Source organism: Thunnus thynnus, chromosome 1, assembly GCF_963924715.1.
Source record: "Thunnus thynnus chromosome 1, fThuThy2.1, whole genome shotgun sequence".
Classification (NCBI taxonomy): Eukaryota; Metazoa; Chordata; class Actinopteri; order Scombriformes; family Scombridae; genus Thunnus; species Thunnus thynnus.
Genome location: NC_089517.1, coordinates 27216540 through 27234293, shown reverse-complemented (window position 1 = coordinate 27234293; position 17754 = coordinate 27216540). Strand labels below are relative to the sequence as shown.

Sequence of the window (17754 nt, the reverse complement as noted above, 5' to 3'; positions counted from 1 at the left end):
CGGAAGGTTGCTTTTTCATAATTGTGCGACTCCAGACTGACGCTGCATGACGGGCCGGCTGACTCAGCCAGCCCCGCACACTGTCACATGGCTGAGGCGGAGCCACCGGCCACATGTGCGCTTTGTTTTAGTTCCCCATTTATACAAACAGCTGGAAAAAACATCAAATAATTGTGATTTCTTCTGTGTATGTCGCTTGTTTCGTCTGGCTGAGCGTTTACAGACAATGCTCTAGAATAGAGCATACATCCACTTTCTATCAGGGCGCCAGTATTCATTAGTATAATAATAAGTATTGATCATTTAAAAGGACTGCAGTAACTAATAGTTCATTCAATTTTTATCACTTATTATAGACTTCTGGATAATTTATAACTCATAGATCAGCCAGAAGAACAACTTTGAAATATTAGAATATGGAATATTGAAATATATGGAATTAATAATTTAAAAAGCGGATATTTCACAACCTGGCAACTCTAAACTTATTATTACTGGATTCTAACATGTCTATAAAGCATTATTATCAGTATTACTATTCATTGATGAAGCCATTAGTTACTACTTTTAAAAATCTTATTAGGTGTGCCATATTAGACAGTGATATTTTAGGGTTTGCTCTGTTTTGTAGATGTTTATAGTACACTGATACACAGTCCTAAATGAATCATGTCCAAAAGAGAAAGAAAATCCATTTAGAATATTTCATACATGCTTGTCAGAAGTTTGACTTTTGTTTGCACTGGCCTAAGGGCCTGTGTTCCCGAGCTGCTCCTTATAACGCTTTTTGCTCAATATAGCATATAACTGACAAGCTCTACTTAATCTTCTACACACTGGCAGCTTCCCTTTTTGCGGAATCCATTTGGAGAGTTTATTGATCAATACTTACTGTAGCACCGTCTGGCTCCCCAGCTACCTCACAGGACATAAAACCCCCCAGAAGTCCTCTCAAAACATGTCATTACTTTCTGTTGTACACTTATTAAATCCAAACAGAACAAGTCATTGTCTGCCTGCAGATAAGCTGTTCATTCAGGGCAAGATTTAGCTCAATGAAGAATCTGCGTGGAAGTTTCAACAGGGCAAGAAAAACACATCCAAAAACATTAAATATAAGTTGTTCATTTAATATAAGGCAACGAAAGAAATCACATCATACAAACAGGTTACACAGAAACCCCAAAAACCATTATCAAAAATGTATCATTTAGGCTACAAGTAATTTAAACCCCGATCCCCGCCTACCCCTGATGAAACAACTGTCAAGCTAAATATTATAAAGTGCTTTCTCTTTTTTTGTATGCAATAATCACCAAGGCAGGATGTATAGGCAAAGTCATTACAGTTTTCTGAACATGAATCTAACAGACCTTTCAGGCACTAACAAGCCTTTCAATCACTTAAAACATCTGTTTCCTCACACAAGCCATTCACAGCAGTCACAATTAACCCATACTGTTAAGAATCTGTTGATCAATAGAGTTCCCTTGCTTGGTAAATTTGATATTAAAATGTAAAAAAAAAGCATCCAGCAGTTGGGTCCCTGCTCAACGCTGGTACGTCAGCATGTTTCTCTTTCTATGGGGCAGTCAGTTCTTCCCTCTGAAGAGAAAAGGAAGGAAAAAGTTAATCATTCTGTAGTTTGTTTGTTTCATTGAATACCAATAACAGATAACTGTCATTTAGATGGGATTTATAATGCATACTGCATTTTACTACAGTGAATGAGCAGTAACACATCCCAAATCCATGCCACAGTTCTCCAGAATTAACTGCAAGCAACAGCATGCAGATGGCAACATAAACACGTTGGTGACTGCATGACGGATGGAGTATTAGGAGTTTTGATTCCCGTTGGTTGGAACAGACGGAGGGTTTTAGAAAGCAGAAAGGGATAAAACAAACTGCAGAAATAAAGAGATGATGTTAAAGGTATTCCAGGGCCAGAGGTTTAACACAAGTCCACATTGTAGCATGGCTGAGAAGTTCCACAAACACATCAGAGGATTATTTTCAATCAACTAGGGACACCTAGTGGCCAGCTGATGTAAAACACTGCACTGTCCAAACTTTAAGGTCCTTTATTAGGTCTTTGTATTTAAATCATTTGTGTCATTGAATATCACATTGACCCTGGAAAACAGACGTTAAAATGTCAAAGGAAAAAGGGGATAAAAAGAAGCTGGTGAGAAGATAAGGCACTGCAGTAAGCGACACTGTAACATGGCAGGAGAGATGCAGGGATAGGTTCTGGTTTTGAGGGAAGCAAACCTGGCAGCAAAGGTTCCCTGGATGAGTCCAAGACCTGGTGAAGATGAAGCCAGGTCAGAATTATATTTTATCTTTATCCGCCTCTTTTTCTTAGTCTCTCTCATACACGCAAGCAAGCAAGCACGCACGCACGCACGTACGCACACACACGCACACAATTCATAGGTTTTGATTAGGTTCATGCCTGTGAATTGGTGCTGTATGTAAACCTGCAGTGATTTGCAGCTCAACTGAGATAAAACATCAAAGTTAACATTCAGTATGTTGTTCTTAACAGTCTCATCTACAATTATGTAACTTTGACATGTTCACTGTGATGGATTACCAGTCTAAAAGGAATTTTCATTCTGTACAAGCAACAATTATCACAAATGGTTGCCTGGAGGGTACATAGATGGTTTGGATTAAGATAAACTGTACACAATTTAAAGTAAACAACTATTTGGCGGTCCTATTCTTACGTAGAAAAGAAGATCTAGGCTTCTGTTAAAAATCAGACGATAGGTGTTGTTATTCTCCAATGCTCCAATATTAAGTTAATTTGAAAGCAAACTCAATTCCTGTTCTCTATCATATCGGATTTGCTTTGTTTCCTTTGTGGAACATAAAGGGAACATACACACACACCAGACAAAGGAACATGTAAATGACAAATGTCTTTCCATTGCTGTACATTCAGCTCCTTATAGATAGCGCAGTATTGACAGATTGATTGATAGATTTGGTCAATATACTATTAGTGGGTGACTCATAGCCATCTCTGAATTGTTAGCCTCAGTAGACTTGCAATGACAGGGTAGTAATGCTGTACTGTTTTCTCAGCATCTCTAGTTGTGGAGAGCTGAGTGATGAAAGGTTTATGTAAAATGTGGGTTAGATTAAAGAGGATTTGAAATACAACTTAAGGCCCAGCAATAAAAGTCAGGAAATAAACTTCACATTAAAAATTGTGACTGCAGGTTCTATTCCATATTTTCTTAAAATGACTCAAAATATTTAGAATATCTCATATATGTGGACCATGCAGCAAGTAAAACACAGCAGCAAGTTTTATGTTTTTACAGACACTAATTTTCCTCAACAGGACCAGTAAAGGGGCAGAGAAAAGTGCCTGGAATAACATCCATTGATGCTACCTTTCAACACAGGGACTAGTTTTCTTATAAGAGCCTCAGGTGGTCTTGTATGACTAGCTTTCTCTCAGTGCATTGGATGACAAACCAGGAACAACACAAATTATTTAACTGTAGCTACAAGGCAGAGGTTTTTAGTGTTTAGTGTGTTGTTTCTGCAGACCAAGAGAAACTTGCTGTATGTGAATAGTAAGCTATTTTATGGAGGCAAATAATGAAGCAGAGGTGATTAACGCTTTTTTTTGCTGAACAGATAAGATGCTTATTTTATTATGTTACACACAGGCAGATTGGCACTAAAGCATGTTAGCCTTTTATATATATATATTAGTAATGTAAATATTCAGTATTAGTGTCTGGCAGTGAGCATTTGTCTTGGCATTAAGTCTTGTAGTTTTTGACAGAGCACTGTGTTAAATGAACTGGTGGTGACAAGTTTTTAATCACTGATACAAAAGGAAAGCACTTCAGAAATACTGTCACAGCTATCAATCCAACCTGTACAGAATTGTTTTGAATACTCTTCCTGTTCCTCTCACCTCATAGGTGGTTCCTGCCCAGAACTGCTTCATTTCTCCCCTGCACCCCGCCACCACGGCCGAGGTTATCAGGGTGAAGGGCACCAGGTAGAGCAGAGCAGGCTGGCCCATCCCTGACAGCAGCATCACAGCAAATGTTGTTATCATTCCCAGCAGATAGGCTACAGGAAATAGGACACAGACAGACATAATTTACAGATACAATCAGATCTTGAATCCAGAGACAACTAGTGGTTGGCAAAACAGATATGCACTTTTCACTGAGCAGAAGTAGTAAAGAGACTCATTAAAGAGCTTTTGATACACATGTGAAACCAAAAACACTAGCATGTATAAGGTAATGTTACAAAATGAAGTCTAAAGTATGAAGTATGGAGTTCAGCCTGAAGAGTGTGTGAAGAAGAGCAAAAACTTCTGGCAAAGCTTGTTCAGATGAGATAAAACTAATATGGACGTGGGAATGTAGAAATATTTCTAAAATATGAAAAAATGACTGTATACTGTACATTTTTATGTTTCAATTATTATTATTCCTTTTTCCAAAGACGCAAGTCAAATGACTCTGGTCAAGATGCCATGTTTACATGTGGTACTAGAAGGTTACAGCATATGAATAGCAAAATGCTTCTAGTTGAGCTGTGAGGTACCAATGCAGCAGCTGAGGAAGTAGATCTTCTTGCTGCTGTGGATCCAAACGTCAAACCTGCTGCAGTAGGCCACCAGGAGACCTGTTGGACCAATGAGGAAGCGGCAATGAGGGTGAGTCATACATCACACTACGAGATCCATTATTTGTCTGTCTCAGTTCAGATGGTGCTTCCATTTTGTCTTCTGCTTTTTTAAAAATAGTTGGTTTTATTTGTAATTCAAAATGAAAGCAACACAAACTAAAATTAGGAAAGAAGTTATCAAAAGTAGCAAGTAACTTAAACTAGTAACATTTCATCCAGCCTGAATTCTTCTCCGTAATCATAAATGACACATTACTTCTATTCTTTTTTTTTTATTCTTGTGTTTTGACTTCATTTGTTCAAACCATGTGTTTAGTATTTTCTTTCTTTTACCTCCATCAACTCGTATTCGTCAAACTGACTGGCAACTATCAAACCACTGTTGTCTGTATAGAACATATTTACCAGGGATGTTTTAGGTGAAGACTGACAACACTTAAACCTCACCTGGAACAATGATATCTCCATAACCCAGAATGGAGAACTGCATCCCGCACAGGTTCTGAGCCCAAGCTGAGAACCGTGGGACACGCATCACCACAGGCAGCTGTGGAAAGAAAACATAATGACAAAGTGTGACAGCAGCATTACATGTATTAATGCAGTGGCTTACATTGACTCAATCTGACTGCAATCTCTTCATTTCATATGCCTTTCTCAAAGCTTTAACAAATACTGTATATTGATGTCATTTGCTTTTGAAGCCTTTGCTCTATTTTTTTTTTTTTTTTTAACTCCCATCTGATTGCCATCTTTGGCTTTTCCAGTATGACAGAATCTGTGTGGATAGTAAGGAGGCAGGTGATGAGCGAACTCAACTGGAGCGAAGCTACAAATCACCAGAGAGGAAACAACTATCATCAGACAAGAGAGACAACTCTCAGATCGCCTGGTTGTTATAATCATTGGTCTAATAGCAAGTTCATCACCATTTAGGGTGTCAGTAAACAATGGCGGCAACAATAACTTCAAGTATGTTTTTCACTCTGTTCAGTCTTGAGGTAAACAACACACATACTAATTCTAAAACAATGTCTTACTCAACTGAAATGATAATACAGAAACATTCCCTAAACAAACAAAACTTAAAAAACACTGAAGCCAAAAGCCGTTTTTACAACAATGCAACAATAATAAATACACTACTCATAACTACTGTGTTCAAAATCCAAACGAGTGACTTATCAGCACCCACCACCTGAAAAATCATGTGAGCCTACATGTGTGTTTCTGTGGCTTGCTTCACATTTCCCTTTTATGAAAGGGTTATGTAAAAAAAATGCTTCCTCAAGCCTTGTTTTTAGAGGGAGATTGATATCCGTGGAGGAAAAATGTAATATAAATGAACAGGAACAGGATGTGCAGCCAGAAAAGAAATGTGGGAACACACCTGAACCCTGTAGATTCTTATATTCCTTTTCAGTTCACAGAATGCATTTTTACTTGTCACAAACTATACAGCATTTTTGTTAGTCTGTCAAATGTGTGTTCTTCTGCCAAATTTTGAGAATAAATCATTAATGTTTGGATGGTCCATGTGTGTCACATTATAAAGAATATTATATGAAACAATAGTAAAGCCCAACATTTTATCTGGGAGCAGTTAAAGAAACTTTAGAAAAGTAGATTCTACTCATGAGATACTTTCCCCAGCCTGAGATGAAGCATCAGTACAAGGAGTAGATGGATAACAAGGCAAACCTTACTTTCTCAGAGGGAGCCTGGGGTTCAGCTGGGACTTCCACCATGTTACCTTGCGTCTACGACAGAGCCCACCCCACCCCAGCGCACAGTTAGTCAACCAGTCCATCATTCCACTCGGGATCAAACAACAAGCAGTGCAGATCAGCCAGGATGTTAATAAAGCCAGTACAAACTTGATGGGGAATTCCACCAAGCTTAGGTTTTAGCTTGCTGTTTGGAGCTTGAGTGAGAAAATTTATTTATTCACAGAGTGATGTTTCAGTCTTCATCCTCCTTATCGAGTAAACCATTTTCATTTTTCAATGTTTTGAGCTACGAGCAAAGAAAACAATCCCAGGGTAGTATGAAAATAAATGTTTACAGAAAACTTTAGGGGCAATGATGATAATAAAATTTGTCTTAAATCTAGATATTTAAACTAATATAAGTAAGTTACTGTCCATAGGGTTTTTCCAACCATTTCAAAAACACCTACAAAGACAATTTGGTGGAGTTCCCCCTGAAGGTAGGAAGCAATGCAGGGAGACTTACCTTTTCTCCAGATGCATCTGGGCCCAGAGCAACCTGCACCATGATGCTGACTCCGTTCTGTTGAGAGATGCCAAACATTTATATTACAGTGTGTCCTCATCCTGACAATTTATAAAACCATGATGCATAGTTGTGTGTATGTTTGCAGCTCATCATTTTTCTTACTCAAAGCTTTCATGCATCAGTGTAATATCTCTGCTGGCTGCCAAAATACTTTAAACTTGCAGATGACGAAAGACTCTAATATTAAGGAGTGGCGTATTATGATCATAAAAAATGTCACTGATGTTTAAACAGGGTAATGCATCTCATACCTTGGTGAAGAAAGGAGTGATGAAAACGAAGAAGACGTCATATACAAGCAGGAGGCTCAGAAGAATCACACAGATCTATGAAGTAATGGGGGAAAAACAGATTGTACTCAATTCAAGAACTACAAAAATATATTTCATCGTTACTGCAAATGTAGGCACTGCTTTATAATTATCACATTAATGGATGCATGTACAGGAGTCTGTCTAATGGCAGTAAATGTAAAAAAAAATACACTTTAATGAATATAAGTGACACTAAAAGAACACTTCATGCCTAACAAAGCACAAGGGATATGTGCCTTCAGACAAGCAAAGAGGTGCTGTGATGAGGTACCTTGAAATTGGACAGTGAAATGGTCTTCATGAAGTTGAGGCAGAAAGCAATGCCGAGCAGATCCTGCAAGATCCAGATCCATCTACAGGACACAAACAAAGCTCGTGTTTTAAACTTGCTAATTTACAAAATGAATACTGACAATGTTCTCAGACAGGAGTATCAACCAATACTGTCAACTTGTTACCACTTAAATTTATCAATGTTAGTTATTTCTTAAAACCAGACGCAGACTTTTAGTAGACCTGAGGACTTGGTGAGTTTGTGGTACAAATAGGAGGTGCATCAAGTTACACATATGAGTAATAATTCTGATCATGACACAAAGCCTACAGCTGCACAAATATATATCAAATGGATTTTAGAGCCCCGGTGGATTTTGTTAGAAATTTTACATGTTCATGTACTGCATCAGTTTTCACAGAGAAACTTAAAGATGTGCTTGTCAATAACGTCAGCAAGACGCTTCGGATGTTTTTGACTTTCACATACATAAACTCACACTAAGCTGTCGGAATAACAGAATAACAATGAAAACAAGTTATGTTAAGGAAATTGTGACATGGAGGCTGAGAATATCACCTCCTGTGTGCTGCGTTAACTGCCAACATCAGTATCACACTGGACATAATCAGTTGTGATAATGAGGTTATTATTTAAGCTGCATTGTTATTTAAGATGTACAAAATACAATACTACTGATACAGTAATCCTTCATGTCTCACAGAACACATCAACTCTGCGTCTTAAAGGGATTCTGAAGTTTGCAAGAAAATATGTTTTCATGAATATATCTCAATTCACACAGCAGCATGCTCCTATATTTATTCAGTAATTGCCTTCACAAGCATGTGTCACCATGTCATCATAAAGAAACGATGTCCTGCATCCTAGAGTGACGGTGATGAGGTGCGCTGATGGGGGAATATAAAATAGCTACAATTACCTTTCTGGACAAGTTGCGTTCTCTGCTGGCTATATAAATGTATTACTTTAGCAAATAAACACTAAAGCAGGCTACTAACGCTAAATTGATAATGTTGTAATCTAGAGCACTGCTGCTGTGATACTGTGACCCATTTACCAGATTGTTTTTACCCATGACAACTTCCTGCTTTACCACCAAAAAAAGTCCCCTGCAGTGGTGGCATGGGTATGTCTGTGTGAAACTGAAATTGCAGTTTTTTTTTTTCTGGGTGTGGTTGAGCATGTGCGCCCTCACAGTACCTCTCTTCATTCCTGTAGACTCCCCAGATCACAGCAATGGTAATGCACACAGCAGCCAGTATGAGAGACCTCACTGAGAAGTTTGAATTTCGGATAGTGAAGCTGGAAAAAAAAAAGACACAAACAAACACACTTAAATAAACAAAACGCTTTCAGGAGATGAGGTTTTCTTGCCAGAGTATGAAGAGGGACAGCGGCAAACATGACTCAGTTTGATGTCTTACCTCCCAGTGGGACAATGCATTTTTTCCATCACTGCATCTAGACAGCTGAACAGCGCGGTGGCAGATGCCAGGCAGAATATAGCGATAATGATGTAAACTGGGGGGGAAAAAAAGGAGAAGAATTCACATCAGCAAAACACCAGATATTTGTACTCCTTTGGAATACATGAGTGCTTTTGTTTGTTTGTTATTTTTTGTCCCGCTCACCGAGGATGTTGTAGAAGTAGTACATGAGGACGAGCATCCCGCACATCAGGGCAACGAAGATAACCACTTTGAGAGGAGAGTACAGGGAAAGCTCTCCACTGTCTGCTTTGTTTTCACCACTTCCTCCCCCTCCGACACTAGTGCTCAACCGGTCTCTGCAACAAACAGCAAAACATTAGAATAGTTTTGTATGTTTTTCCATGTCCTTCATTCCCTATGCTGACACTAATTTGATAAAATGTGTTATAACAGCACTGCAATAAATATAAACTTTAAGAGGGTATATATATTGCTATTGATTATGATATTCCATCTACATCCATCACTAGCTATCTTCACAGTGATGTTATCTAGTTGACATTTACACTGCATATCAACAACATTAAAAACCATCCGTCCATCTGTCATCTCTGCTCTAGTTTGAATGTGTCAAACTTTACAGATGTGAGCTTGTATATGTGTAATATCTCACCTCTCACATGCCCCGCTCCAGAAACCCCCCAATGCAACTGTGACAATGGAAATCAGTAGCATGACGGCAATGCTCGGATCAATTCTTGAGTGTAGTGGAGCATAAAGCTTCACCTGCATATTTTCACCAAACACCTGAGGACATTCACGAACATGAGGATATTTAATTAGCAAATCTGCACCCACATTGACATTCTTGTTGTTTTGTGAGTCATTCTGAGAAAAGCAAAACAGTGGGCAGAATGAATGAAGAATGAGGGGAGGAGGAGGGTATGGGGATAGGCAAGGTTACAGTCAGGTATGGAACAACACTTAATTCAATAGCACCCAGTAAAGACAGAAGTGTCTGACCTGCTGTGCTTCCAGGAAGTCCCTGTACCTCATGAGTGCCAGGGGAATATGGACCTTTGCATACTCTGAGTTATTGGCTGATGGAGTGATCTGAAGAGCCGAGTAGCGCAGAAGAGATTTTTATAAATACAGTTGGTTAGACATGGGAAAAAAATAAATCCTAACTAGCTTTTGGTGAGATTTTCATTCATTTTATGCATGGTATATTGTCAAAGAAATATGTAAAAGGTGACACAAATCATGACGAAAAGGAACAAAAAGATTTGTTTTACAGAGAAACAGAAATGGAAAATCTTGACATCCACACCACTGTTCTGCCACTTCCTTATTTCTGAATCACTTCTGCATTAGTATCTTGCATGTCACACTGATTTATCAGTACAGACCAAATAACAAAAAGGATCCTCCATGGGAGCTATGTGACTATTTAAAACACATCCCTTTAGGATTAATCAATTAAAAGAAATATAGATTGATGTAAATGTCCTACCAAAGTTTTGTTGCTGGCAATGAGCAAAGTTGTAGCTCCGAGACTCTGAGCAACCAGAGCTTTCTGGCTGAAATCACACTCCCCCCTCATCACCACCAACGCTTTGCCCATAACCACCTCTGGAGTGACCCCTGAGTCGTCGCACAGAAGAGTGGAGGTCATGTTCACCAGTGAATACTGCAACTGGAAAGTAAAGAGGAAAATTTCATGTAACTTTCTCCATTATAACCTTGGGAAACATATGAGAAGTCACACAGATACTACGTGTTACAGTACAACAAAATAATTTCATCTACGGTCATCATCATTACTTCTTCATTGTAAATTATATGGTCACCATTTTAATCAAAGTGGTAAATACACCAACCTCCAGGTTGTTAATAAAGGCTGTAAGGTGCTAATAAGTCGTCTCCACTGACAACTAGCTGGCAGGTGACCATATATTGTTACAAAACAGATACAAAACAGAAGAAATAGCTTAGAAATTCAGTAACAGTCTGAGAAACTTACAGCAGTATCGAGAGTTTGTGATAGGGGGGTCCAGGAGTGATTGTGGACGATGCAGTACTCCTGATCTGTAACTCCATCTGAAATGTGCAAGATCGCTTCTTGGCAGTTTATCTGTTGGGAGGACAATGTAAAGTGTTGGAGAAAATGTATTAAATAAATATATTAGTCTTATCAGATCAAATGGATGAATCAGACTAACATACTATGCTGACTTAAGGAGGGAACAGAAAGCAGTTGATGAATAGTAGCTGGCCTGACAAACATATGCTGCCTCCCAGTAAGACTAGATTTGTTGCTTTATTTGTGAAAAAGATCAACTTTAAAACCAGGCTAATTTCAATTAATTCAAATTACAGTTTTTTTTCCATCTTCTTGGTTACATATATATACTGTTCCAACATCATCTCAATGACTACATTTGAATATGTAATTAGAACCTGTCACACACCAAGCGCTGTTATTTCACCTGCAAATCAACAAATGCCTGCTTTTTGAGATGTGTTAAGGATCAGAATGACCTAAAGCCATCTTTAAGCTTTTAGGCTGTCTTCTTCTTTGGTGGTTACAGCAAACCAAATAGAGCTGCAACAATTAATGGATTAGTTGCTGACTACTGAATTAATCGCCCACTATTTTGATAATCTATTAATTGTTTTAAGTCATTTTTTAAGAAAAAAAGTACAAATTCTCCGATTCCAGCTTCTAAAATGTGAATATTTTCTGGTTTCTTAAGTCTTCTATATAGTAAACTGAATATCTTTGGGTTGTGGACTGTTGGTCAGACAAATCAAGACATTTGAGTAAGTCACTTTGGGCTTTGGGAAACAGTGATCAACATTTTTCACCATTTTCTGACATTTTATAGACCAAAAAACGAATTGGTTAATCAAGAAAATAATGGACAGATTAATCGATAATGAAAATAGTTTCTTGCAGCCCTAAAACCAAATACTGTCAACCTACAAGCAGTGACAAACACACAACTGTACTGTGATCATAATAGTCTCTTTTTTTTGTTTCCCATCACTTTATTTATACAAAGCGTCACTTCCAACATGTGTGGCATTAAGACTATAGCAGAAAACAATTAGGTATCATAATGAAGTAAAGATAATTTTGTTGATACAGTCAACATGGTAACAGGACAAATGCTCAAAGTAATAATAATAACTAAATAAATAGAGAGAAAAATAACTTAGCAGAAAAGGCAGGCAATAAAATCAGATATCTCTAAAAAAATTCTTGGGGCATACAGACTGTATGTGCAAATTTTTTATTGTTTATAAGTTGGATAGACTCAAAATAATTTCTAAATTCAATCAGGAAAAGTTCAAATGATGGGCGAGACCTATGGATTTATGGATGTGAAATTTACCCAGTAAAATGAATAAACTGACTGTTGAACTTTCTGCTTTTGTTTTCATAGTATAGTATTAAATCCATGGCTCCCAGCTTCACTGAATGGTTGGTTTGAGTGTCAAAATAATAAAATCCTGATATAATATACTGACATTCATAAAATAGATGTTTAGTTGTGTCTTCTTTATTTTTTTATAATAAATTAAAAAAAAAAAAAAATCACATTTGTTATTGATATCTACAAATCTTGAGACAGATTTGTCCCATTTATATGGGAGAAGCTGTGTGGTTTCCCACTGAATGTTAAAAGTGATTATAAATAGTTTGTTAAAATGAAGATACATGTCTGACCTCATTCTAACTAGTAGTACAAGTAATAAAAAATACTTCCTTATGTCGGTGACGTCAGTGGAAAAACACCGTCCATCAAACCTCAAGCCTGTACTCCCCCCCGTCTTTCCTCTGCCTTTCCCCCGGGGTATGATTTCACTTTTTAAAAGGTTTTATGGTAAATGACAATCACCCTATACTGTTAGGTGCAACTGAGACAACTGTTGGGAAAACTTGTTTTTCATGGCAAACTAAGATTTTTTTTTTTTTGGACTAACAAAGCCAAAGAGATCCTTTAAAATGCTTCACAGGCTTTTATCACACTAATCATTATCTGCAGAAACTCGATAAAAAGACATTGATGTAAGTTGTACCTTTTGTGGGGAGCTCAGAGAAACTCTGTCTTTGACCCACATACAAAACAACCTGTCAAGATTTATTGTTCACCTCTCTGCCCGCAGCTCTGATTCATTTGCTTTTACTATTTTGACCAAATTTTACATCCACAAATCCAAATTCTTAAGCAGAAACCCACACTTTTCAGAGATGACTGTCTATATTATATAATACATTTCTTCACTATGTGAATGTACAGACTGGTAAAACGTATAAACGTATAACCACTGTAAGCTTTACAAGATATTTAACTATCTATTGTTTATTACAACCTTAAGTCCTCCTCACACAAGATATAGAAGTCACACGAGATGCTATAAACTTGTTTTAAGTTGTTTCAATAAACCTGTTTAAAAAAACCCTCAAGCTACAGCGTTATACCTGCATAAATACACTAAATTGAATTGAGCAGTTTCGGTAACTTTTTTATCAACAGTAACGTCTTCTCAGTGCGTTCATTAGCCTGAACCACACTAGCTAACGGTGCTAAGTGGACGAACATTAGCTAACGTTAGCTCTCCGACAGCAGTCATTTCTCGCGGTGTTTACCGGACAACACATATATTCAGATATTCAGATGATCACAGTCCTTTGACTAAATGCTCCGGGTATCATTTACACAGTTACAGTGCTCACAGCTAACATATTATCGACTTATCAGGCCCGTCACAAGCTAACCTTCAGTTTCAGTCATCAACGTCCGTCCACTTACCTGCGATGTCGAGAAAATAACCGACAAAATGACGATTATGACAGATCTTTCCATTCTGGCAACATCCGCTTTTTTACAGAGTCTGGCAGAATCAACATTAATTCACTTGTATCCGGCACGGAGACACTTTTTTATTCACTATGTTCCTCGTATCTTCATGGCCGTTGTTAAGCTACCAGGCACTTCCTGTGTTGTTCTCTTGACACATGACCGCTGCTGTATGAAGACGACACATGACACGCTGACCCACTGCTTTCTGTTTCACCTCGCAGAGTCTAAACAGCTTCTTCTTATTGGTTTTCAGTGGCCGCTGGTGTCGCATTACCGCCATCTACTGAATTTAAACTAAAAAATCTGACTAAATAAAATAATCCTTTCCTACCCATTTCCCACTCTTCATAATGCACTTACAATGTAAGCAATGGGGGCCAAAATCCACAAGCCTCTTCTGTGCAAAGATGTTGAAGTTTACCTGAAGCTGAAAATATATTTAGTGCCAAAATCCCTCTTTTTGTTACTATACTTCCATTGCATGGGAAACACTGTCAGAGGAAACACAAATAGGGAATTTGATGCTAGAAAGACTGTAAATGTGGCAGATATCCACTTGATATGACTAAATCAGACTGCTGAAGCCTCATATAAGCTTCAACTTTTAAATGCGTTTTTGCACAAAATGACTGTGTGGACACACTGTGGATCTTGTCCTCCATCACTTACATTGAAAGCACATTTGAAGGAGATCTTTTACAAGAGGAATGATTACAGCGAGGAAAACCTCTTTCACTGTTCATATGGGCACCTGACTGTGACAGACTAGAAAAATTATGAACCTATCCTTTAAGTAGAAGTACATGGAGTGTTTTGTTAACACTCCTATGAAGACATTTTATATGATTACAACTGTTTTGATATATTGTCATTCATTCTTTTTATACACCAAAGTTATGAATGCTTCACAAGTGGAGTTATAGTTGCTGCCAAATACATTAATAAATACTTACAAATGTCCTCATAGCTACAATTACATTTTAGTGGTTTATAAGCCATTTAGACCAGGATCATGGCCATCTTCTTTTCACATGTCCTGGAGATGCCATCCTGATCTGGTCCTTCTGCTGTCCAAGGTGACAAGTCATCAGAGTCCCTTCTTTGGACCAGACTTGTTTGTTTTTATGTGTTTCTGCTTCTCTCTCTCTTCCTCCTCTCCTTCACTCTCATGACATTCTCGTCTGTGTCTGTCTCCCCTCTTTATCCTATTTTCCTTCTCTCCTGTCATTCTCTGTCTTTCCCTCTCTTTGTCGCCTCTTTTTCTCCTGTCTTTCTCTCTCCTCCTTCTCTGCTCTTTTTACCCCATCCCAGCTCTGTCTTTCAATGTCCTCACTTTTCTTATTTCTCTACTTCCTTTCTCTCCTCCTTCCTCCTCTTTCTCTTCTTCTGACCAGTTTGTTCAGATGGTATGTTTATGAAATATATACGCATAAGCACATTTCTGACACACTTGTGGTCTTCATGTAAACATGTACTGTATGTCTATGACATTTTAAGTAATGTTGCAGTATGTGTGTCACTGTTGCATAAATATTGACCTGAATGTGTGTATGATGGAAGACAGTTATATCCAGACCAACAGTGGACTCACAGATTCACAGACCAGCTTGTTTCAGTCCTTGAAACTTTTAATTTTGGAAACCGGTAATACAAGAAAGCATTTTTGTTTGCTTGTGAGGATTATAAAGCATTTGTTTTATAACTATTCAAGCTTATTAAAGACATTATTTAGCTGATTTTGCATGGACATGGGCCACATCTGCTCTTGTCGCTTCATCCTGTATAGTTAAACAGAAATATAAATGATTACAGTTGAGATATGAGATGTAGAGACTTAAGATTTAGACTTTAGGACTGCTGATGCAAACATTCACACAATCGCTCCTCCACTAAATGTGTGAGTTGGATGCATGTCTCTGCATCAGCTCAGGATTAATTGGCCTGTTTCACACACATCGATGCAAGTGCAACGTCGCACTCCAAGTTATCCCAGCATTTGCCACCTGTAAACACCAAAAATCACAAAATTAATTTAGTGGTACAGAAACCAACACTTAAACTGTCTAATGAGGCCAAGCTCACATCACTACACAGACAGACAGAGACACAGATGAGATACAGACTTGTTCTAAGCAACAGTTATAGGTCAAACTTGTTGACCGTCATCACACCACCAGTATGATGTTCTCCACACTCAGCCATTGAGAAATATTAACTGTTTTACAACATGTATTGTAGACTAATTAAACTGAATGCATCAGTATTTTAGCAGGTTTCACATTACAGAGAAGTAAGCTTAATGTGAACTGAAGACAAATCTGATAAAAAAAATAAAAGAAAAATGTATTGCCGTCAAGTGACTTGATAAATCTGATTCGAAAGAGTTAGTCTAAACAGCATGTGCTTTATTTATTACTGTCTCTATTATTCAACACTCATGATTTTACAGTGAAAAATTTACAAAAATTGAAGGACACATTTTTCAGCACACCTGCCCTTCGTCAGTTAACCTTTCACTCTTAAGCTTCATAACATGTTGTGATTTACCTCCATAATTAATCTGGATACAGTTCTGAGTGGGACTATCAGGTTGACCACCACACCATTCTTGGAAGTTGAAACGTGTACCATCAATCCAGTACCAAGCGTTTACCTAGACAACAGGATACAATATATGTCTCCAGTTAGATAATGTAGAGTAGAATACTTTATTCATCAGTGTAATGATAAATTACCTCTTGGCAATCTGAGCCTCCAATCCATGTGTTTTTATTGTCTGCAGCATGGTCCTCTATAATGCTCTGAATCTTATGGTACTCCTCAATGCTGTGTATCGATGCAAGGTTTGCGTCCATGGACCGACAGCTTGACTAAGGTGAAGATAAGCAGACATACAGACTAAGTGACATTGCAAGAAGACAAATACTACAAGGAATACACCAATTTAGAGGGAGATGACAATTTACTTGTGCAAGTCAACACTGCCAGAATTTTAGAATTATTTTAATCCATCCTGATTACCTGGGCCTTCGCCCAAGTCAAGGATCTTGGAACAAAGTGGAAACAGCGACCTTCATAATAATCCCACTGGTTAGGACAAGGCCCTCCTTCATTGATGGTTACAGTCCTGTTGATAGACAGCACTTCAGAGCTGTCTGTTGAGGACAAAGAAGAGGAAAAGGTAATGTATCAGTATGATTTCAAAGTTCTGAGAAGCACATTGTACAGTATTTCCTTTGGAATGACACACACAAAGCCTAAACACTCACTATTTGCTCTAGTCAGAACCATCATGGTGAAAATAAGGAGCGATGTGGTCAGCATCCTTGGGGTGAAGATGACGCAGATGTCAAAGATGATGATTACCTTCAAAAGGGAAAAACATATAAATTGAAAATAATCACAAGAGAGCTGATGTGTACAGGAGAGATGTGGTGGCTGTGACAAGGATGAAGGAGACAAGATGATGATGAGGAGAAGCAGAAAAAAGAGGAGGAGAAGGGAGAAAGTTGCAAACCTGCAGGAAAAGATATCTTCTCTTCTTTCTTGGCAGTGTCAACCTGTGGACTCGTCTTCCTATGGAGATACTGAACGAGAGAAAGACCAACTCTTATATACAGTTACCTATCTTATGTAACATTATTTAATATATTCATTGATTTTACTGACTAAACCAAATCAACAAATCAAAGGGCACCCCAAAAAACAGCTGTTTTAACAGCAAATATTGTTTGAAAGTGAATCCCGGCAGCCTCCCACATGATCATTACCAGTAAGGGCTATTTACACTTATGCTGTGATGCAAGCAGATAATTTATAATTTACTCCATTAAAATGTGACTGACACAATATTAGTTAGATAATAA

At 37.9% G+C, this 17754-nt stretch overlaps 2 protein-coding genes across 4 annotated transcripts; both read right to left on the bottom strand.

Annotated features, from left to right (window-relative positions):
* Nucleotides 1–1109: 1109 nt before the first annotated feature.
* zgc:123258 (uncharacterized protein LOC641502 homolog) lies at nt 1110–14092 on the bottom strand. 3 transcript variants are annotated; one of them, XM_067593846.1, is made up of 17 exons: nt 13838–14092; nt 11041–11151; nt 10531–10713; nt 10041–10130; nt 9691–9824; nt 9219–9373; nt 9012–9108; nt 8788–8889; nt 7561–7642; nt 7227–7301; nt 6913–6969; nt 6384–6437; nt 5125–5224; nt 4594–4674; nt 3947–4107; nt 2275–2308; nt 1110–1605 (listed from the first exon to the last, which is right to left on the bottom strand). In XM_067593846.1, exons 1-17 carry the CDS (start codon nt 13889–13891, stop codon nt 1565–1567), a joined length of 1611 nt encoding a protein of 536 aa, XP_067449947.1. In that variant the 5' UTR covers nt 13892–14092; the 3' UTR covers nt 1110–1564. The 3 variants fall into 3 exon arrangements, with proteins under 3 accessions (XP_067449947.1, XP_067449956.1, XP_067449966.1); XM_067593855.1 differs by lacking the exon at nt 2275–2308; XM_067593865.1 differs by lacking the exon at nt 6384–6437.
* Nucleotides 14093–15495: 1403 nt separating this feature from the next.
* Nucleotides 15496–17495, bottom strand: LOC137189478 (type-2 ice-structuring protein-like). Its single transcript, XM_067599374.1, has 6 exons — nt 17406–17495; nt 17158–17254; nt 16910–17043; nt 16624–16758; nt 16436–16541; nt 15496–15891 (listed from the first exon to the last, which is right to left on the bottom strand). Exons 2-6 carry the CDS (start codon nt 17210–17212, stop codon nt 15821–15823), a joined length of 501 nt encoding a protein of 166 aa, XP_067455475.1. The 5' UTR covers nt 17213–17254; nt 17406–17495; the 3' UTR covers nt 15496–15820.
* Between the last annotated feature and the right edge of the window lie 259 nt (nt 17496–17754).